This window comes from Indicator indicator, chromosome 4 (genome assembly GCF_027791375.1).
Source record: "Indicator indicator isolate 239-I01 chromosome 4, UM_Iind_1.1, whole genome shotgun sequence".
NCBI lineage: Eukaryota > Metazoa > Chordata > Aves > Piciformes > Indicatoridae > Indicator > Indicator indicator.
Window position 1 is genome coordinate 44,895,640 of NC_072013.1, and position 22,717 is coordinate 44,918,356.

The following is a 22,717-nucleotide window of genomic DNA, read 5'->3' on the forward strand; positions in this document are numbered from 1 at the left end:
ACGTACTCGAAGAGGAGGGGGGCCGGCCAATCGGAGGGCGTGTAGGGCGCCCGGCGGGGCGGGCTGCGCAGGCGGGGAGGGGTGGGGCGGAGGGGCCGGAGGCAGTGGCGGAGCGACGGCGGGAAGGGCTGTCCCAGCGCTCGGCGGCAGCGGCGGGGACGATGCCGGTCCATTCTAGGGAGAAAAAGGAGAACAACCATGACGAGATGGAGGTCGACTATGGGGAGAATGAGGGCAGCAGCTCCGAGGAGGAGGAGACCGAGAGCTCATCTGTGTCCGAAGAAGGGGACAGCTCAGGTACCTCGGCCCTTTGGAAGGCAGCGCCTCTGACGGGGTCACCGCGGCGGTTTCCTTAGCGCCCAGTGTGCTGTCCTGGGAGACAGAGTGGTCCCGCCCCCCCCCTCCCCGTCGGCTCCGGTGGCTGCTGGTGCCCACCCCCTCCGTGACCCCGCCCTCCCCGCTGTTTCGGCCCGGCCCAGCCCAGCCTAGCTTCTGCTTCGTCCCCGCGGCTCCCCTCCGGGCCGGCAGCCAGGGCGAGAGGGATATGGTGGGGCGCATAGGCACAGAAGCCTCGCTTCTGGCCGAGCTGCCGGCTCCAGAGCCGGTTGGCACCCAGGCTTGGAGGGGCGGGCCCCTCCGTGGAGGTGCTGTGGGTTCTGCCCTGCTGGGCATGAGTACATGGCCCTCAGGGGGTCTGCTTCGTAACGTCTGCACTTGGAGGCTTGGCATACATACATACATACATGCGTGTGTATGCCTTCGCACAAAATTCAGGTATACATGTGTGTACATGCATATATGTATGTATCTCCTTGTATGCAAAATCGTGAATTTCAATTTGTTTTGAGGCCTGTCTTTGAGGGACCATGGGAAGCTTTGTCAGTACTACTGGACTCCTGCAAAGCATTTCAACTGTAGCTCTTTTGAAGGCCCCTTCTTTTGTCCACAGCTTCCTCTGGATGATAGCTTTTGAATTAAATCCTTAGGCAGAATTCTGTTTGAAAAGCATTACTTTTCCTGTGCTCAATTTCCACTGTGTTAGAAGAAAGTTATTATCTGTTCAAACTTCCCTTATAGTTATGAGAGGTAAATCATAAAAGGGTCACTTACTGGGAAACATACTGGTCAGCTGGTGTGTACACTACTGCTCAGGAATCATCTGAGCTCCATAAGTAAGTAAGCTCCATAAGTAGCATCTTTGTCACTAGAAGGGCTACCTGAAAAGCAGTACATAGCTGTGCTAGCTGTGGTCCCAATGTGTGTTTCTGCACCTTGAGTGACTTAGAGTGGTCTGCTGGGGTCCTACCCTATGTCTGTATTAGCATATTGACTTGTGACATGAGTTCTGGGCTTGGCACAGTGGAAGTAGTGGGATGCCATGAACTGGACAAATTAGGCACCTGTGAAATTATGCTTTTGCATATGTTGACTTGTGATTGATTTATCTGTGTGTTAGCACCCTCAACATACAGTTTATTCTCCATTTTTGTTGCTAAAAGGTCTGTGGAATCTTGAATATTAAATCCTATGGCTTTTATACATGCAGGTGAGGGAAAGCCTTGCTATGGTAGTTCCATGTGGACTCAAGGAATTTGCCCTTGTCTGGGCTGTGTATAAGTTAGCAAGGTGCTGGAGCCCCACAGATGCAGTACAGAAACAGACAAGCTGACTCTGCAGAAGTTGAGTGAAGACTATACTAGTGCTGGTTAAGTAGGGCTGCCATACTGAGAGAGAGTAGAGTCTTTCCCTTACACCTTGATCTGAGTTAATACTCTGCAGCAGAATGGGTCCCACAGAAGATGGGCTTGGTTAACACAGATCCAGGTAATCTACCCAAGGTAGTGGTTTGGACTGTTTCTTTATTTCTTTTTCCCCTTTTCCCCCAACCTTCATGCCTTTGAGCTGGTAAGTATTGCTGATTGAACCCCATTTTACAAGTTAGGATGCTGGTCCATGACTGGTCACCTGGATCAGATTGCTAGCTGCTGCTGTCTTGCTGATATGCCTTAGTTACCTGTCCCCTTTCTTGCACTGTCCTCAATGCTTGTTGAGTCTTTGTATGCTAAGCTGTCAGAAAGATAACCTATTAAAAAGGTAGCTAGTGAAAATGTCTCAGTGAATTAAGTCTGCTACATAAATGGGAGGCCCCGGGGACTGTGTAAATCAGTGGCTAGATAGATGACAGTTTAATAGCAGCAGAAGTTGTAAATTGCAGTTTTGTAAGAATACGTGAAAACCTCCAACTTAAATCAGTTAATTGAACATCTACATGTTTTTGTGAATTTGGGACTCACAATTTGCATGGGTTTAGACAAGAGGCCCCCTGAAACAGGGAGTTTTATAGTTCTGAACTGTTCCTTCAACTGAGGGAAGATCTTGCTTCTCTTGTCTCATGCACTGCTGCACAGGAAGTCTTCAACCAGTGAACTGTGGCCCACAGTTGAAAGAGTTAGCAAATTCATTATAAACATAGTGTTTGTATTGGTGTCTCTATAAGCAACTGATTTGGCAAAATAAAAATAGTATAAAAGTAGTTCTGAGTAGGTGATGCAGAGTCCCTTACATCTCCAAAGTAGGTACAGTTTACTTCAGATTCCATGGCCTGAACTGAATATGTTTGTTTGGAAGCTGCCTGAAGGACAAGTCATTGTTTCAAACCCTTGTGTTATTCATAGATGTTGGAACAAATTTGTTGAGTGCCAGGAATGAAGCTTTGAGTTTAACTTGATTAGAAACAAATTTGGTTTGCGTTCACCAAAACTGGTACTAATTGATCCAGGCCCTGGTAAGCTGGACCAGCCATGTAACTGACTTCAGTTTTGAATGTCTATGCAGTGTTTATAAAGTATATTGTAAGTGGAGAATTTCTTGATACAATTAAAGACCTACTACTGAGGAAGGCTTATCAGTGTTTCCTTGCCTCTGTTCTCTCAAAGTGAATCCATTGAAAAACAAGACCAGAAGAATGTGCTTAAACTATCATGGGTTGTTTTGATGGAACTGAAACTAGACAGCATCCACGTATGCTGATGGTTATTCTGGAAAAAAGGTGAGCTTGAGTGAGGGTACCAGGGCAGGCAGCTGGAGGTAATTATCATGTTTTAAGTTGGAAATGTATTATCTGATTATGTCTTTGTTCGCACAGCAGCCTCTGCTGTTCCTTTCAGATGTGCCTTGGAAGCACAGATGTGCTATGGAAGCGTGCTTCAGTTCCTTTTATTGTTAGAATTGTACACAGACTAGAAAGGAAATACTGTATTTTGGATAAGAAATCCATGGAGATGGCTTTTCAAGAAGTTCTGATATACTAAATTGGTTATACCAACAGGGGAACATAGAAAGTGAAGAGCAATAAACAAGTTTATTGGGCAGTGGGTGGGCGAAGCGTGGGGTTGTGACAGACTCCTGGATGAGGTCCGGGAGCAGTACTGCAACAGTAACCATAATTTACTTAGCCTTTCAGTTAGTATTGTAGCTAGATGCCATCTGGGAATGCCCTTTCTTCATCTCTTATTCTTGTTAATCTATATGTCTAAAAAAATGTCATTTTCTGTGTGAGAAAGGGAGCTTGGTATAACAAATATAAACTTCACTCTTTCTCTTCTCCATCTCACTGGCTCTGTTGAAGAGAGGATTGGCTCTGTTAGTTCCAGCTTTGAAGTCTGCTCTTTTTCGCTTGTGTTTGTAGTTCTGATAATTAATATTTTTAAAGAAGACTTTGAAGTTTACGTGTCCTCAAAGGCACTTTGGTTGATATTTATTGAAGGCAAATACATCTGTTGTCTTGCCCTTGTCTTGGTTGCTTCTGAGATTAGGGGGTGGGAGCAAGGAGGAATCGTGGTTTAAATTAATCTAGTCTGTGAATGTTTCTTTAAAACAATATGAGAACCTCTCCAGATAATTCCTATTGCATTCCACACAGAAATGCTTTTAAGGGAGCACTTAAAGTGATGATTACAGGAAATTACATGCTTGTCTCAGTGTCTTGACAAATATGAACATACTCCATGGAAGCATATTGCTCCTACAGACATAAGATGATTAGTACCACAAGAAATAAGTCTTAATTAAAATTAGTAAGAATGAGGGGGAAAAAGGGATTTTGGAAAGGATTTTTTTTGTTGTTGTTAAATTTGTCATTTGCTTTACTTGCAGTCAGCCTTCTGTTGTTTTTTGTTTTCCCAGTAGATGCCTGAGAATACAGAAGGTGCAGTTAGAAGAAGCTTAACTTGCCCTTGAGAGCTGGCACTCTGCCCTGTTCCCTTTGATGCTATGTGTTTACTATGGAGTTTTTTTATTGACCAGGATATAGAATAGCATATTGGGAATGAATAAAGAAGCCACAAATTATGCTTGCCATCCCAAATGAGAGTTTGGCTATATTTTTAGAGCACTTCTTATAGGTCACATCTTATTAAAAAAAAAAAGTTATTTTAGGTGCTGTTAACATCTTAAATACTATAGGGTATTTTGTCTTTAAACCAGGCTGCCCTAGTTACTGAGTTGGACTGCTTGAATATAGTGGGAAAAGAATGACTGTGATTTTGGAAGTGTTTAAAAATATCCCTAATACTTTTGTCCAGTGTGGAACTTTATGAGGAATCTGAAGTATTGAGACAGGATGGGCCTATTAGCAAGTGTTTTAATATGATGTGGGGAATCTTCTGTCTCCACTGGTGTAGATTTTCAACTGGAAGGCTATGAGATTTGATCCTAAAACCTCTTACTTTTGATGCTCCATGTTCCCCAATCTATATGTTGTTTAAGGCTATGGGGAAGAAGTTCTGTAACTGAGGAATTAAAAATATGTCAGAAGTCTGAAAATCTTTATCATTTTATGAATCTTACTGGAGGCAGAATAAAGATAGAACAGTTGAAGGGTGACTTAAGCGTGCGAATTGCTGTTCAGTATGAATGACAGTAGAATGCAGACTTCTAGGCAGAAAGTCCAAGGCTTTTAAGTGTATAGGTAGGTGAGGGGAGATTGCAGACAGCAGTTTGTTATTTCAGTATCTACAAGAATCAGCTGTGCCCTCGGATACCAAAGCATTACCATGAGAGTAGTGAGACCCTGGAATGGGTTGTCTAGGGAGGTGTTTGAGGCCCCATCCCTGGAGGTGTTTAAGGCCAGGCTGGATGAGGCTCTGGCCAGCCTGATCCAGTGTGAGTTGTCCCTGCCCATGGCAGGGGGGTTGGAACTGGATGATCCTTGTGGTCCCTTCCAACCCTGACTGATTCTATGATTCTACAGTTCCTTTGCAACAGAAGTTTAAAATGTGAGATACAGTCTCATTCCCCTCCAGCAGTTGGTGCTGCCATGATCTTGAGCCAGGGTTACAGTTCTAATCTGTTTTCCTTGATTTGTAGTCCCAAAACTTAAAGAAACAATAAAATCAGTGTTAAGGAAAAAATTTGAGTGAATTCCTTACTAAAACATAGTATTAACCAAAAGCATAGCTGAACACATCTGAAACAGGTATTTGAGTTTGAGAATGAAGTGGGAGAAGTGTTGGTATCCCAGTGCTTGTTCCTGTCTGGCTTTTTGGAGAGGCACCTTGAAATTTTAAAGAAGCCTTATTATTAAAGCATATAAATACTTTAAGCAACTCTTTGAGTAATATGACTGCCACATTCCTTAAGTCTGGCCAAGTTAAAAGTTGCCCAATCAGTTTTGACTAGAGTGTTACATCGGACAGCCAAATAAAACTTTTGCTCTTTCATCTGATTTTCAGTCTTGTTCTGTAATCCACTATCTGTTTTATTCGGAGAAAAATACTTTAAAATAAAATAGTATCTCTTAACTGCCTAATACTCTATTCCCCTACCCTCCCCAGTGTCCTAAGCGTTCAGTGTAAATTTTTTTAGGCTTTGTCTTTAAATTTTCTTGCTGTACTTTAGGTTATATCATGTTTTAAATCTTTCTACACACTATTTTTTTTTTGGCTTGTACTAACCGTAACATGTCTTTGATTTGGAATCATAGGTACCACTGTAATGCAGATTACCAGTGCTCCATTGCCTGCCAGTTTTCACATCCAGGCAGAGAGGTCTAGTGCAGTTTTTAGTCTAAAAAGCTTGTGATAGTTTCGGGAAGAAGCTGTGTGCAGAAAACTTCATACATTGAGAGGTCTGTGTGGAAGATCTGAGTTAACTTCTATTCGATCCTAGTAGCTATGCTGGCCCTAAAGCTACTCCTTTCACTTCATCACCTTTGTGAATTGCCATACTCCTTTGCAAAACAATAAGGATGAAGACTTCAATGCTGCTTTCTATAGCTGGTGTAGGACAAAGCTGGTTGATAATTGGTTGGTTGAACCTTAACTGTAGAGAGCTAATTCCTGGATAAATACCTGCTATAAAAGCAGTTTTAGAACATCTCTAACTTCTAAATACGCTTAACAAAGGCTTTTTTTTTTTTTCTTTTTTTTTCCCCTCTAGAAATGGATGATGAGGACTGTGAAAGAAGACGAATGGAGTGTTTAGATGAGATGTCCAATCTTGAAAAGCAATTTACAGACCTGAAAGATCAGTAAGTGCCTCATTTGAGGATCCATTCTATGAAAATATTGTGTGCAGCTGGTGTTCCTTGTCTTTCACATATCTGGATGCTACTTTTGGAGAAGAATGATTGTTCCAGAATACTTCAATGTATGTATGTATTTATTTTCAGTTTTGCTCTAAGGATGGTTTTGAAGTGATGTTGCTGTGAAAGGCTGGTATGGGTACGCTGCATCAAAATCAGCAGAACCAAGGGATTGTGATTTTTATGAATTTTTTTTTACTCAAGATCTTTCTCATCCTTTTATGTATGTGGAACAGTCCCAAGCAGTATCTTTGCCAAGTAAGAAGCTGGGGGTTTTTATTTGTTTGTTTTTTTCAGAGTGTCACAGCAATTTTTAAGGTTGGTACCAATTACAGAATCACAGAATCAACCAGTTTGGAAAAGACCTCAGAGATCATCAAGTCCAATTTACTACCTAATACCTCATGACCACTAAACCATGGCTCCAAGTGCTACATCCAATTTTTGGACACCTTCAGGGACCACCACCTGGGACTCTACCACCTCCCTGGGCAGCACATTCCAATGGCCAATTATTCTTTCTGTGAAGAACTTTCTCTTCACCTTGAGCCTAAACTTCCCCTGGCGCAGCTTGAGACTGTGTCCTCTTGTTTCAGTGCTGGTTGCCGGAAAGAAGAGACCAACCCCCACCTGTCTACAACCTCCTTTTGGGTAGTTATAGAGAGCAATAAGGTCTCCCCTGAGCCTCCTCTTCTCCAGGCTAAACAACCCCAGCTCCCTCAGCCTCTCCTTACAGGCCTTGTGCTCCAGACCTCTCACCATCCTCACTGCCCTTCTCTGGACACGTTTCTTACAGTTACTGCAAGCCAGATACCTATACTTAAAAAAGGGAAAATAATTTTATCTTTCTGTAATTTGCCATAATATCTACATCAGTAGTAAGGACCTACTGAAGTAAAATAAATAAAATGAGTAGCCACTGTTATTTGAAAATGAATTCATTTGTATTAGAACCAGTATTTTGTATGTATTTTAAGTTGGCTTTTTCTACGCGTTCCCAGATGAGCTAGATGCATCTGTTCCAACTTAAATTGGTAGTAATTTGGCAACTAACTTAACCAGATCCCTGACAAATAAAACTTTGAGACTTTGTCTTTTCTTGGGCAAGTATTTTAACTGAGAATCTTGTCAGATGTCATTACATTTCAGGTGTGTGTTTATTTTGTGAGATAGTCCTTTCTGTTACAGAACTGAGACCTACAACTTGCTCTGCCTAACAGAATGTGAATGGTGTCTGAGAGGTGGAAAGGCTGTGGTGTGTGGGGAGAAAAACAACCAGTGTCTACATAATGTCTGAGAGATTGGGGTATTTTTTAGGGACTGGGAAAACTGGATGGAAGAAGATTTGTAGGGAGGTAGTAAAGTTGGGAAAGAAGAAAATATGCATAAACAATGACTAAAACTAATAGCAGAGATGATGAAGTGATTATGCCTGCCTTCTCCTTTTTAAGGAAACTGAGTTTGGATGTGATGGGCAAATCACTGTTTGAAAGTCCTGACTGAACAGTTTTGGTCAATCATCTGCATAGCACCAAGCACTGACAGCACCCAGTCCATAACTGCTTGCTCTGATGTAGCTGGAACTTGATGCTGTGTGGTCAGATGTGTGTGACCCACCCAGCCAAGCGCACTGTGCACCCTTGCTTGTGTTCTAGCCATGTGTTAGCTCTGTGTTAACCACCATGTCCATAGCATGCTCCTCAAGGATCGATATGTTTAAACAGATAACATCTGATGTATTAATGCATACAGTAGAGTTTGTACATAGAATCATAGGATGGTTTGGGTTGGAAGGGACGTCCAAAGGTCATCTAGTCCAATCCCACTCTAGTAAGCAGGGACATCCTTCACTAAGTCATGTTGCTCAGAGCCTTGTCAAGCCTCACCTTGAGTATGTCCAGGGTTGGTGCCTCAACTACCACCCTGGGCATCCTGTTCCAATGTTCCACCAACTTCATTGTGAAGAACTTCTTCCTAACATCCAATCTAAATCTACTTTTTAATTTCAAACTTTTGCCCCTTGTCCTGTCACTACAGGCTTTTGTAAACAGTCCCTCTCCTGTAGGTCCCCTTCAGGTCCTGGAAGGCCATTATTAGGTCTGCCTGTCTTATCCAGGCTGAACAACCCCAGCTCCCTCAGCCTGTCCTCATAGCAGAGATGTTCCCTGATCATTTTCATGGCCCTTCTGTGCGCTTACTCCATCAGGTTGAGGAAGCTCCAGAGCTAGATGCAGTATTACAGGTTAGGTCTTGCCAGAGCAAAGTGGCAGAATCACCTTTCTCAACCTGCTGGTCATGCTTCTTTTGATGCAGCCCAAGATACCATTGGCCTTCCTTCTGGGCTGCGAGCTCATGCTGTTGGCTCATGTCCAGCTTCTCATCTACCAGCACCCCCAAGGTCTTTTCTGCAGTGCTGCTCTCAATTTCATCATCCCCCAGCCTGTATTGATATGTAGGATTGCACCGACCTAGGTGTAGGACATTGTACTTTGCCTTACTGAACCCCAGGTGGTTTTGCCCAGGTGGCCAAGAAGGCCAATGGCATCCTGGCCTGTGTCAGGCATAGTGTGGCCAACAGGAGCAGGGAAGTCATTCTGCCCCTATACTCAGCACTGGTTAGGCCACGCCTTGAGTACTGTGTCCAGTTCTGGGCCCCTCAATTCAAGAAAGATGTTGAGGTACTGGAATGTGTCCAGAGAAGGGCAACAAAGCTGGTGAGGGGTCTGGAGCACAGCCCTGTGAGGAGAGGCTGAGGGAGCTGGGGGTGTTTAGCCTGGAGAAGAGGAGGCTCAGGGGAGAATTTATTGCTGTCTACAACTACCTGAAGGGAGGTGGTAGCCAGGTGGGGGTTGGTTTGTTCTCCCAGGCAACCAGCAACAGAACGAGGGGACACAGTCTCAAGTTGTGCCAGGGGAGGTATAGGCTGGATGTTAGGAGGAAGTTCTTCACAGAGAGGGTGATTGCCCATGGGATGGGCTGCCCAGGGAGGTGGTGAACTTGCCGACCCTGGAGATGGTCAAGAGGAGACTGGATGAGGCACTTGGTGCCATGGTCTAGTTGATTGCTTAGGGCTGGGTGATAGGTTGGACTGGATGATCTTGGAGGTCTCTTCCAACCTGGTTGATTCTATGATTCACCTCTTTCTCTGCCTTAATCCTGTTAACAGCCATGCAATTTTTTTTTTTTCTTTTTCATTAGCGATGGAGGTACATTTCATTTTGTCTTTGCTTTCTACACACCTGATTGTCTGCATGTGTTTTCCATCAATGTTTAACAGACATGAGAAATATTGTTCCAAAAAGAAAATATGTATTGGCAAATTAAAATGGTAACAAATCTTAACTTCGCTTTAGTCGGTGTTCTGTAAGAAGGAGATGCATGTCCTTCTGTAAGAAGGAGATGCAGAATAGTTCTTTTAAAAAAGAATTCTTCTAACTTGTGTTTGCTTTAAAATAATTTTTCTTCCCAATTTCTATTATTTTAAGACTTTACAAAGAAAGATTAAGCCAAGTGGATGCAAAACTACAAGAGGTCATAGCTGGGAAGGCGCCTGAATATTTAGAACCGTTGGCAGCTTTACAAGAAAATATGCAAATCCGAACCAAGGTGGCAGGTAAAATGAATATTGCTGTTTCAGCAGTGTAAACTTGTTATGCATTTTAAGGTCAAATTTCTTTTTTCCTTTAGTATTGCTAAAGGAGTGTATTTTCAAGTTAGAAATACTGTGGCGTAGTTTTAAATGCAAAATACTTCTCGGGTTAAAATGAATAAGTTGCTTACCTCTTGGCACAGGTTGCCTGATAACATCACGCTAAAAAGACAGCTTTTTTTTAATGTTTTACTTGCTGGCTGGCTGCTTTGTAAGTACAGAATTTCTCAAAACCAGTAATAATTGTTACTAGTCAGAAGACTTGGGATCAAGGCTACACACCAGTCACTGTTGAAATTTAGAAGTATATAGGTGCTAGCTCATGAAGTGCTTGACAGATCATCGTAGATGATCATCTTGATCCTGCTCTTCTAAGTCTGTGTCTCTTCTGCTCCTCTGCTTCCATCTTCCTGTTTCATCTGGGAAAGAGGAAAATACTCATCCTTAGCAGCTTTTATCTAAGTTGCATTTTAATGACTAAAACTAATGTTTTAGATAGGCCTTTATGCTCATGGGAAAAACAGGCAAGAACTTTCTTTCTTCTGAGATGACATACAGTCATATGAAACAGTAGGAGACAAAGTTCTATATCTCCCTACTGTAAATTCTTTTCATGTTATAGCTCAACTCCTTTAGTAGTAGTTCAGCTGTCTAAGGGTTACCTAACACAGGCTGTCAGAGCGCCAAAAGACAGACAGCTGTGATCTCTTTTGCCAGAGATGCTATGCCAGTATCTTTTCTAGGAAGTTCATCAGAAGGATGGTGCAAACAAACTGGGGAAATGGCAAGCTTGTTTATATTTCTCAATGCCAGTGCTGCTTCAGGTGCTACTCAGTATGTCTCCATTGGTCCTTTTGACTTCAAGCTATGAGGAGAATTTGAAATCTTCTGGCCTATCGCATTTCTCTCCCTCCTGGTCTACATACTTTTTTTTTCTCAACTGTTGACCTAGGATTTCTGGGTTACTTGGTTAGTCCTAAGTAGCCCACTTGGGCTTTTCAGAAGCTTTGCAGGTGAACTTTCAGAAGGTTTGCTATAAAAGCAACCTTAATCCAGGCTTTTGATTTTGAGTTTTGAGTGTGACTGCCTGTCAGTGCTTTTATGTTGCTGGGCATGGATAGGAAGAATGATTCTCCTGATTTGTTTTCAGCAGCCCTGAAGTAAAAATATGTTCCAAAGTAAAAATAGCCCAGAGTAAAAACCTACTACCTCTCTTTGAAGCTGAGAGTAGAAATCAGGATTGGTTTGGGTCTTTTTCCTTTTGTTCTCAACATGGTTCATAAAATTATTCCATAGAGAGCAAGAAAATGCAGAACAGGCTTATTTGCTTTTAACTGTTTGATAGAAGTGGGTAGTAGCAGGACTTGAGCTCCAGCAGGTAAGAGTCTACTTCTACCTGAGAGAAAGAAGGGGAAAAAAATTAAACTGTGTTTAGCTAAACTGTGTATCTACTTGCATCTGTAGTAGAAAAGCCCTTGTGTTTCTCTGCTCTTTAAGGCACTGAGCACCAAATGTTGATCTTTATTGGCAAGTTAGGAATGCAGGTGTTTCTGCTACAAGTATTCCTACCTATACTGCTTAATTTCAGGCAAATAAGCAGTGGTTATAAATCGGTAGACCTAGATTTGCCAGTCAGCTTTAAATATTAAAAAACAAACAAACAAAAAGAATAACAAAACCAACAAAGAAGGGCAGCATAACACACAGATGTAAGAAAGGAACATTCTGAATTCCAGATCAAAAGTGACAGCAGAAGGATGGTTGACATAATGCTTTGCAGTTTGTTTTTTCAGAGGAATTGCTGGTAGCTGTGTTGTTCCATTAGAAGATATTCATGGTGTTTTGGTCAGAAATATGAAATCTGTTTTGTAAAATTGGCATGTCCACTGGTATAGTTTGTTGATTGATAGGGGGGAAAAGTTAAAATAGCTTTTATTTTTCCTCAGGTCTTCAACCCTGAGGGATTGCTTGCTCTTATTTTTACTCCATAAAGCAGCCAGTCCCTGTAAATGCCCAGTATATCTGTATTTTTAAGTACGTCCATGTTTTGGGACTCTCAAGCCGTCTCAAAAGTCAATTCTGAATTAGAAAAAGACAGTAATACTGCTGTAATTTGTCTGATTTCAGGTATCTACAGAGAGCTTTGTCTGGAATCTGTGAAGAACAAGTATGAATGTGAAATCCAAGCCTCTCGACAGCACTGTGAGGTGGTGCCAGCTGTTTCACATTGATAGCTAAGCTCCAGCTTTACTCTCTGTCTTGCTTTCCAACTCCAGTGCATGTTTTTGTTGTTGCTGTTGGTTGCTATTTGAATGCAATTACCATGTGATGTTTAAGCCCACCTAAGAGGTTATTCACAGCATATAAAAAATGAACTTGATATTAATTTGGCTTTGCATTTAAGGACAGCTGAGGTTTCTTTATTATTCATTAACAGGTTCTTATTAATCGATTACCACACAATTCTATTTTTTTTTTTTTACTTTTATTATGAAAAGATGACCAGGAGCAGTAAATAACATCTGTCATAGTTTTAGCCAAAGCTTTATTATTGTTGTTGTTTTTCTTATTATATTACTATTATTGTTGCTGCTATTACATATAATATACAGTAATGTACAATAATAATAACACTAATAATAATGATAATAGTAACAACAATAAATAATTTCAGATGTCTTGGATAACTAGTGATAGAGTCATCATTCCAAAAGCAGATACAGGAAAAATACATTCCTCTCCTTGAAATAAATACTGGATGCTGTAGTACAAATACTCAAGTACATATATGTCCAGTGCTGTAACACACCTCCTTAGGTCCTGAGGTTTGCATTAGAATACTCCTCAGCCCTCATTACAGCTGCTCAAAGGTGTTTTCTTCTGAGCAGTTTACCACATTACTGAAGTCTGTGCCTCCAGCTACACCAATAAGCAAGAATATGCCTGTGTACATTAAAAAAAAAAAAATCCATTTTCTTGATCCCTTGGGAAAGATCAAAGTATAACAAAGGGCTACTGACTGTCTGCTCCTGTGAATACTTCTGAGGTTGGACAGAATTCTGTGAAACTTGCAGGATTTCTCATCAATGATTGACTTATTTGTTTTGTCTATATGTTACTCTTTAAGGTGGTCCTTGTTCCATGTTTTGCTATTATGTATCTGCTGTAACACCTTCAGAGTTCAAATATTCACCATCCAGGAAGGGTCGCATGGGGAAAAAGCTCTTTAAAGTCAGCAGTTCTGCTTGTAGAATCACTGTTGCAATGGAATATAACCATTCAACAAGACTGCCTCTGATGCCTGTAACAGCTTTTCACAGCTTATTTGTCACCACGTGCTTGAAGTAAAACAAGTGTCTAAACACAATCACTATTTTATTTTAAAATGGAATTTTTATGTGGTCTCAGAACAGATAATGCTCATTTGGCATTTCAGATATATGTAGTAGGCTTCTGCATTCTCAGTTCCACTGAGAAACTTCTTTTATAATTAGGGGGTTGAAAAATACATGAAAAGAGATTTCTGGAGTTTAACTTGAAGAGAATGGTAAACATGACAGCCATTTGATAGAACAGAGTTCTTTATCTGTGGCTCAACTGTTTTGCTTCACTTCAGCATACTGGCTTGTACAGTGGTGAAAGTAAGTTTCTGATAGAATTACGTGCTGTGGGCAGGAGCAATTGAGGTGCAGACATCTCCTGACTTGGCTCTAGGGACTACAGGTTCTGGCAAAGGACATGGTAGCAAATAACTAAACACAGTGACTTGTGCTGCTTAAGTTGTTTTGTCAGTGAGTCGGTCCAAGCCCTCTTTGTTCCCCAATGAACTTTCAAATGTAAAATTTAGCTGTATTTCCTACTGGTGTTTAGGATATGTGCAAGATTGGAAATCAGCTTAATTCCTTGAAGCTTGGAAATTAGCTTAATTCCAGGTTACTAATTTAGAGAGTTTAGGGGGTTTTGATGCTGCCTTAGAAAGGGTAACTGATTTATATAGCTACTGTGTGATTTTAGTATCAGTCCTATGTGTGGACTGTACTTCAGAGAAGTTTACTACAAAGTTGATATTCTCATTCTGAAACGGAAGAGAGTGTAGACTGCACAAAATGTTATAGAAAGTTTGCATCAGGGTGTGTTTTTGTGTCAAAAATGCTAATGATACACCTAACATTGAAGGCATTATGTTAATCTGGGTCAGAAATTGCCTTTTAAAAGGGTGGAGTAGATAAATTTTCTAAAGCAGTGCTTTAAAAGTGTTTCTCACTGCTTTAAGGTAGAAAGTTTTGCTTTCACAACTATCTAGAATATTTTATGTGCTCAACAGATTCTTATGTGGGAAGGTATTCTTCAGAACTAGAAAAACAATTATAAATACCATGGTAACAGATGACAATTTTTCTATAAATGACTCCAGGTTTGTTAATATTGGAGGCAGCTTAATAAAAAGCTTTCCATGAAAACATTAGCTTTTCTGATTTGTAATGAAAGATGGCATAGAGGTCACTACTTCACAGTGGTTCATTGGGAATAGAATCTTTATTTGAAAGGAAAGCTCTGTGTTTGTGTGAAAATACAAAGAGTTATTCTGAATATCTAGCAGCATGCTTTTATATATGCTTATTTATTCTTGCTCCTGATATTTGATAATTATATTTACACTTAGGTCAAGTGAGCATGCTGTCTTTAAGGATCTAGGATCTCATGCTATGAGAGAAGATAGAGGGAAGTGTCATATGCTTTATATCTTTGAAAAAATTTCACCTAAAGCTACTCTTACTTGCCTTCTGCTGAGACTTTAAATTGTTGTATATTTAGATGATACAATTTGGTCATGTAAAAATGTTTTAATTGCTTGCTTTTTTTTTAGAGTGAAAAACTTCTGTTGTATGATACTGTGCAAAGTGAACTAGAAGAGAAGATTAGAAGACTTGAAGAAGACAGGCATAGCATTGACATTACCTCAGGTGCGTGGAAGTTCAAAGTTGTTGAGATTTTAATTATTAATTTGTTTGGTGTTGCCTTTTTTTTCCCCCTGCTTTTAGTTTTGTGGTAGCTACTGATTAGTTGATTGTGCACATAGTATGTCTGGTGAATTTCAGGTTATCCAGTAGAATGCTATTCAGCTGTAGACTTTGGGCAGGAGTTGAATTTAAGCTTAAAACCAATCTTTTGCGTGTAGTTATTAGCATCCCTTGTGTGTTTTTGGAGTATTAATCCAACTACATAATCATGTAAGACCTTAATTCTGATCCAAACAGCCTTTCACTAGGAAATGTATTATTTTTTCAGTTTCAGACAATGATTTCTTCTATAAAAAGAGCTAAATGCATAGATGTTTCTGATTCATAGCATGTTCTTATTATGCCTTTTCAGAATTATGGAATGATGAGCTGCAGTCCAGGAAGAAAAGGAAGGATCCGTTTAGTCCAGATAAGAAGAAACCTGTTGTTGTATCAGATATCCTTTTCCTGAAATCATTGTCCTTTCTAGTAGTGTTTGCTGGTTTATAGCTAGCCTAATGACATATTTAATTAATAAAACCTGAAGTGAGAGTGCATCCTCAAAACCAAATTTTGCATGGCAGATGTTATTCTAATTCAGATTAGAGAAATCATATTGGCACATACTCTTATGAAGATTGAAATTAAGATTCTCTTATCTAACCAGCAACTTCATATGGACAATATTCCTAAAAGTTTGTTTTTCTGACTCTTTAAAAAATAAAGCTACAAAGCTAAAGCAACAAATAGATTGGTGTTATGGTTGCAAAGTATGACTTGACTTGTGTAACTTGGCCTGTATAGCTTTGCTTCTCCTACTGGGATCTTTACCTCAACCTATTACTTCACAATTCCACAAACTTTATAACCCTCTTAGATTAGAAGTTTTAAATTCCAAGAATTGAGTTGGCTGGAAGAGGTGTTTGTTGGTTTAAGGCTTCCTGTAGAGTGAGTATGTTAGTTAAGAATTTTGTATTGATGATGACTTCGTAGATGTGGATGAGAATGCAGCTGAAACTTTGTAAGGTGTAACACCTGAGAGATGGTATCACCTTTCCCCAGAGAAAGGAGATGCCTTTTCAAACTGAGTCTTCTCTCTATATTTTTGATGAGCTTTTCATTTCATGTAGGTATATGAAGTGAAATTAAATGAAAAACATAGGTATTGTTTGTGTGAAAGATTGGCAGAGTAGAGCTACTAATGTGTTTCTAAAACATGAGAGTATTTTTATTGTTTAAAGAGCTTTCCTTAACTTTTCCACGCCCCTATATAGTTTATATGTTACAAGACCTTGATATACTTGAAGACTGGACAACAATAAGGAAGGTAAGCTGAAAGGATGGATGCCAGTGAGTGTGGGTTTTGCCTGCATTCTTGTCTAGTTCTTTTGTCTCTTTAAACATGTATTTCTTACATGACCTAATCAGATTTTGTTTCTTCAGTAGTCAGCTCATCAATCCAGTACGAGCTATGTTATTCCTGCTTTTTTTGTGGTTCCACTCAAATCATGCTGAGACATCCATTAAAGTGGTGGAACAGGTTATATCTAAAATGGGAAGCCCATATTTTTCAATCATAAAGTGAGCCTAAAGACTGTGTGAAGAGGATCTGCTTTCTCATAGTCTATCATCATTGAACAGAAATTAGGATAGTTTAATAAGATTTTGTTTTAAGTTAAATCTTTCTTTTCTAAATGTATATCATCTAGTAGGTTTTCCCATAGCAAAGACCTTATTTTATGATGATTTCTATGCTTAGACCTCTCCTTATAATTTTTTTTTAATATATGAAACAAAACACTGTGTTTTCCCAGATTTTAAGAGAATCAGAGTTTGCAGGAAGAGAAATCTGTTTGATCAGCTGATGTGTTTGAAAAAATAAATCCAGTTAAGTGCAGAGTGTCCTTTTCAGATCTTTCTCAAACTGTTAAATTAATTGGCTGTAATGAAATGTTATCCTTGCCTTGCATCTGCAGTCAGAACATTTCCCCTAGTGACCCTAGTGTTTCCCAGCTTATGGAATAGCAAACTGCTGTTCAAAACCTTAGTGGGAAATGGCTTTGAGTCTGTTTCCATCCTGTTTTATACCTGTACACATTTCCTAAAGAAGAATTAAAATGTGATGCCTGTGCTGACTTCCTTTTGCCGAAGAAGAACAAGCACAAAATAGCTTTCTCCCAGTTTCTTTCCTGTAATGTTACATGATTTTAAACAATAGTGGCAACCCCAAAATCTGCTGAGGATTTTGCCTTATCTGGAAATAATGTTTAAAAAGGAAAACAATCAAAAAACCAACCAAATATGCAACTTGGAGGCATTTTTAAAACCTGCTTTAATACTACTCGTGATCTAGATTTCACGTGAGAGAAAATTTGTGAGCTTATAAGAAAACACAGAAATCAAGAGAGTAGGTTGTTCATACAGCACTTTCTTTTTCAGAATGAGTTAAAATCATTTTTGTATTTTCTTGACAGGTTTACATAACAGCAGTTTGGAGGGTTTAGTTTAGAAAAACTTCCTGACTTACTTGAAATCAAAACTTTTTAAAGAAGGTGATTTGTTTTTCCCCACCTTCAAAACGCTGTTTTACTTAGTTACTAAGTCACCATCAAGCACACTTTTATTTTAGATCTCTTCTGATTGTGGTTTTGCATGTAAAAGCAAGTGTCCTGAGCTACACTGCATATAACTTCATACTTCAGGCTGGCAGTTAAGAAAATAGGACTATGACTAACTTAATTTTCTTTTGTGTTTCAAGGCAATGGCTACGCTGGGGCCACACAGAGTAAAGCCGGAACGTAAGTAAACTTTGCAGGGTTTCATAAGACAGAACTTGCTGTGCACAGTGATACAAACAGCTTCCAGGCAGATCATATTTATTTTAGCCTTGATGTAGTGGTGGAGGATGAGGTGAGGTGTGAGTTGTAGCTTTTGTTTTCCTCTCTCTCAAGTGCTGGTACTTGTAACTCAATTGCTGATGATTGTGCTGACGCCCAGCTTGTAGAAAATGATCAACAAAAATCTAGAATTCTTGAAGTGGATTACACCAATTAATACTAGCAAGCTCTGACAGTGTTTATGCAAGATGAGGCAGGAATCTGAGAGCATGTGGACCTTAGGGGTGCATTCTAAAGGACGCTCACATTCACTGCAACCCTAAAAAGCAGAGCTATGGGAAAGGAATGGTAACTCCTTCTATATGAAAATGGAAACATAACTTTTAATTTATATCACTGGAAAATGTACCTTGCTTCCAGTTTTCTTGCTTTCTAGTAATTCTTGTAATTGTTAAGAGAGGCTACTTTAGATAATGGAAAAATGTGTATTCAATGTAAAAAAACTTGATGAAAGTGTATTTGAACATCCAACAGCCTTATGCCAAGACAATATTAAATTACTATGATTGATCTCTTTTAGCACCTGTCAAACTAGAAAAGCATCTACACAGTGCTAGATCTGAAGAAGGAAGACTTTATTATGATGGAGAGTGGTATGGACGTGGACAGACAATATGCATTGATAAGAAAGATGAATGTCCTACAAGGTAAAGATTATCCATTTTATGAAGGTCTGTATGTTCATGTTAAGCAACAGTTAGGATGATGGCAGCGAAGGCTTGCTTGGAAATACTGCCACCTCAGTAACATGTGTTAGTTCACTTTGGAAGACAGGCATTGTCAGATCTGGCTGAATGCTGGACTTCTGAAAGGGGCTAGTAAAGCCTGGACTTCTTTGAAGGTAATGAGGTGTTTGTCAAGGTGGGATCTCACTAACAATTTAAGCTCTTACTAATTTTTGAACAGCTTTTAAATAAGTTGTTTTAGTAACTTGGGATTTTGTTACTTTAAGAATTTGATCTGTTGGCCCACTCCAAAATACGCAATTATGGAAAAATACTCTATGCCATTAAACATAAGCTTCGTTTTCAGTTGATTAATGCTCTGAAAGAATAGAATTTGAACTCTTTTTACAGTATGCCCTTCTCTTAACAAAGGTTCTACCTGGGAACAGCCTAAATATTACAGGGAAAATATGGTTGAGTGTCTCAGATATCTAAAAGTATTTTCTCTGCATGGATAATACTTGTAAATTTTAAAAGGTGTGTATATTTAAAATAATACTGAAAATTAAATGTTTACCTTACCTTTTACAGAATGGGGCAAATCAATCTAAGCACAGTGTTAATTAAATATACACAGCTACCCAGGAAAATTAACTTTACCTTCATATAGCAGTAGTTTACTATAAATTGGCTGTTTCTTTTCTTCCCTTTGTGAACATGATGAACATGATTTGGTGATTTTGGTGTTTATCCAAGGCTGGAACAGGAAGGCATTTCAGTAAACTCTATATTTCTGAATTTTAAAGAGTTCTGAATTAGTTTAGCAGAACATAGCGGTTATACTGGGCCATGAAAAGATCTTAGTATCCAGGGTCTGGCAAAAGCCAAAAGCTGATGCTTGGCAGAGCAACCATACAGTGGAACTTCCCCAGCCTTTCAAGATTCCAGCAGCTTTTAAGGCTGAAGAGTTTCCTAGAGGGAGTTTTGTCACACTTAGTATACGATAAATCTTTGTTCCATTAATTATAATCTCTGGTTGTGAGTATTTTTTCTGTCTTCAATTCTACTTTATTTTTTTCCCTAGAGGGTATAAGGAGGCTGTTCTTTCACTATTTGTATTCAAATTTACCACAAGGAACATACAAACAGGGTTCATGTGAGAATGATTCAGTAAATCACGCTTTGACTTACTTTCTTATGGTCTCACTATAATGACTGACAGTTGAATATTGTTTTTTTCCTGCTTTTTAAATCTTGGGCTTCAGTATGTTTAACTTTTTTTCAGATACTTTGTATTCAGAGTAATTTCAGAGTATGTTTTCTGACATGGATAGTCTATTGTTGTGTTTTCTGTGAGGGACTGTTGTTCTTTTAAACAATTGATATATTTGTACATGTTGAGGGTCTTCTCATAGGAAAAGAAAATAGATAGATGGCTGAAAAAATGAACTGCTTTCACTAAAGGCTCTTGCAGATAGCAAAGAACTCTGTTACAATGGAGCCAGTATCTCTTGACATGTTTTCATTTACTGTATGGAAATACAGCTGCAGTTTTGAGGTTATTTATGAGCTGATAAGCTTTTTAAATTCTTCTTGTTTTTCTTTCCCTGACCCTTCCCTCGTTTTCTGTAGTGCCATAATTACAACAATTAACCATGATGAAGTTTGGTTTAAAAGACCAGATGGAAGCAAGTCCAAGCTGTATATTTCTCAGCTACAGAAAGGAAAATATTCAATAAAGCATAACCACAACTGACCGTTGCTAACCAAATGTGAAACAAGTGGTATTGCCGTGCTTGATGTGCCATGGGGTGAAAGTTGTATTTAATAGTGTTTTGTATTCCTTTTACATTTACAACAGTATCTGATGTGTATTTGTAGTGCTGTATGTAAACTTCATAGGGATGGCCTTCGGAAACCTGAGGATGTAAAATCATGTTGACAGGCATTTCACCTGTAGACTGGGTCCAGTGCCTAAGATATGAAGTATACTTTTCAAGTATAATGGCTCAGAACTTCTCATATTTATAAAATGGGAGGAAATTATTTTTTTTCCCCATTGGTGACCAGTTGGTGTGATAAAAATGAAAACCATAATTACCAGCAACTCACTTTGTTTTCAGTGAACATGTCATATTTCTCTTGTGGGTGTAAATTTAGCCTGTTCAGCTGTTGCTTTTTGAATAGATTGTAACATGCATAAGATTTCTTTTATCCAAAGTGAACCCATTTATTAAAATGATTGCCCTCAACAGCTCTGCTAGTACTGACTGTGTTATATTTTGTAGGGTTTACTGTATTGCTTGTAATGAGGCAAACCCACTATTTTGAGCTACATGTTTTGAGGAGCACTTTTCTAGTTTAGGATCCTCTACTATACAAACAAATGGTTGGTGACTTTTTTTCCTCCTTCCTCAGACTGCCAGCAAAATGTATGCATAAAGTAGACAGTGTTGCTCCAAGCTATGTTAAATGTAGCTCACAAAAGACGATGGGGATGGTTATGTAAATACTGTTGCATGCCCTGCTTGTTTGGTCCACAGTTGTATGAAACACTCTAAGTCTTTAGTTGGTCTGTCTTTCAAAAAAGAAAATATTTCCCCAGAAATCATACAACAGAAAATCAACAGTGAGTTTTTTTTTCACCAGACACTGGTTTCCAAATTTCATCTTGTGGTACACCAGAATTATTTCATGCAGCTTAGAAAACTGAGTTTCTCTTACTGTTTAAACCAGGGAGAAAAGTCTTAAAACTTTGGTGTTACTGTGATGTGCTCCGAGCATCTAGAACGACAGATGGGATCGACGAAGAGTTGTTAATGAATTGGTTATGTGCACTTTAATCTCCACTTACAATGATTCTTCTTGGAGAAAGAAAGCATCCATTTGCAAATGAGTATTTTTATTGTAACATATAATCGTTTTATTCCTATATTAATTGTCTCTTCCAGTGCAGGGTGTTACTGCTTTCCAAATGCCAAATCAGTTTCTGCCGAGTGATGCTTTTCTACAATTTTATGACATTATTAATCAAATGTACATAAACTATCAATGAACATGTTGGCTTTGAACAATATGAACTGTATGTATACAGTTGTTTGATAAACATTTTGTAATAAAATACTGTATTTTTTAACTTAGTATATAAATAAATGATCTGTGGTAGTGGACAGCTTTTTTTCATGTTGGTTTACTCGTTGGTTTTGTAGTCTTGTTGGAATTGCTGATATACCAAGGAAATCTGTTTAAAGTTTTCAGAAGGCCTAAATCTTTATAAAAGACCTTTGACTTCCACTTTCGTTTTCCTTTGGAATTTTGGGAGCCTGCGTGTATAAATTTTGTTTGGTTTTACAATTTTTTTTCTTTAGTATTTATGGGAAGACTTTTCTGTGCTGTTCATAAATCAAATGTAAGCACTGTATCAAGATCCTCAGCTATTGATGTGCTTGAATATAATTTGTATTTAGGGCATGCTGGGTACCATAAATTGTTACCATGGTTCACCCCTTTCCTCTCCTGTATTCTGCACCTCTCTAGCTGCAATTTATTATTTCTAAAGCTGTCTCTAATCCAACCTCATTGGGTGCAGAACTTTGCTTAGTACAGCCCAGTCGTTTGGACTGACACTTGGTGAGAGTGGCTGCTTGCTTCAGCACAATTCTCATCAACATGACAGGTAAGCAGAGCTTTATGGGTTAACCAAACGGGGTCTGTCTGTTCCAAGAAACTGAGCCATGGTTTTCCTTTTTACATGTAATCATTTCTGTGTATGAGATTGGAGAGGTAGGAGGTTGAGCTTGTTTTTATAATTGGTTAATTATTTCATGTCCAAACAAATCATATTTGGTACTTGCTGTATAATAATTATCTCTGAACAGTTGATGATTTGCTTACTCCATCATAAAATGTAAGAGAAGTCTTCC

General features: G+C 39.2%; 1 protein-coding gene across 1 annotated transcript; it reads left to right on the forward strand.

Annotated features, from left to right (window-relative positions):
- Positions 1 to 138: 138 nt before the first annotated feature.
- BRMS1L (BRMS1 like transcriptional repressor) lies at positions 139 to 20,610 on the forward strand. Its single transcript, XM_054400194.1, has 10 exons — positions 139 to 297; positions 6,439 to 6,529; positions 10,069 to 10,196; positions 12,360 to 12,439; positions 15,100 to 15,196; positions 15,606 to 15,689; positions 16,495 to 16,559; positions 17,991 to 18,030; positions 18,650 to 18,776; positions 20,427 to 20,610. The coding sequence occupies exons 1-10, from the start codon at positions 162 to 164 to the stop codon at positions 20,548 to 20,550; spliced, it is 972 nt and encodes a 323-aa protein (XP_054256169.1). The 5' UTR covers positions 139 to 161; the 3' UTR covers positions 20,551 to 20,610.
- The last annotated feature ends 2,107 nt before the right edge of the window (positions 20,611 to 22,717 follow it).

What these genes read in the sequence shown, in the direction of transcription:
- BRMS1L (XM_054400194.1), top strand. Translation starts at nt 162, where the DNA reads ATGCCGGTCCATTCTAGGGAGAAAAAGGAGAACAACCATGACGAGATG. An exon ending in GAAACCTGTTGTTGTATCAG is followed by an intron (nt 15,690 to 16,494) that starts ATATCCTTTTCC and finishes TAACTTTTCCAC; the next exon opens with GCCCCTATATAGTTTATATG. An exon ending in ACTGGACAACAATAAGGAAG is followed by an intron (nt 16,560 to 17,990) that starts GTAAGCTGAAAG and finishes TTGTGTTTCAAG; the next exon opens with GCAATGGCTACGCTGGGGCC.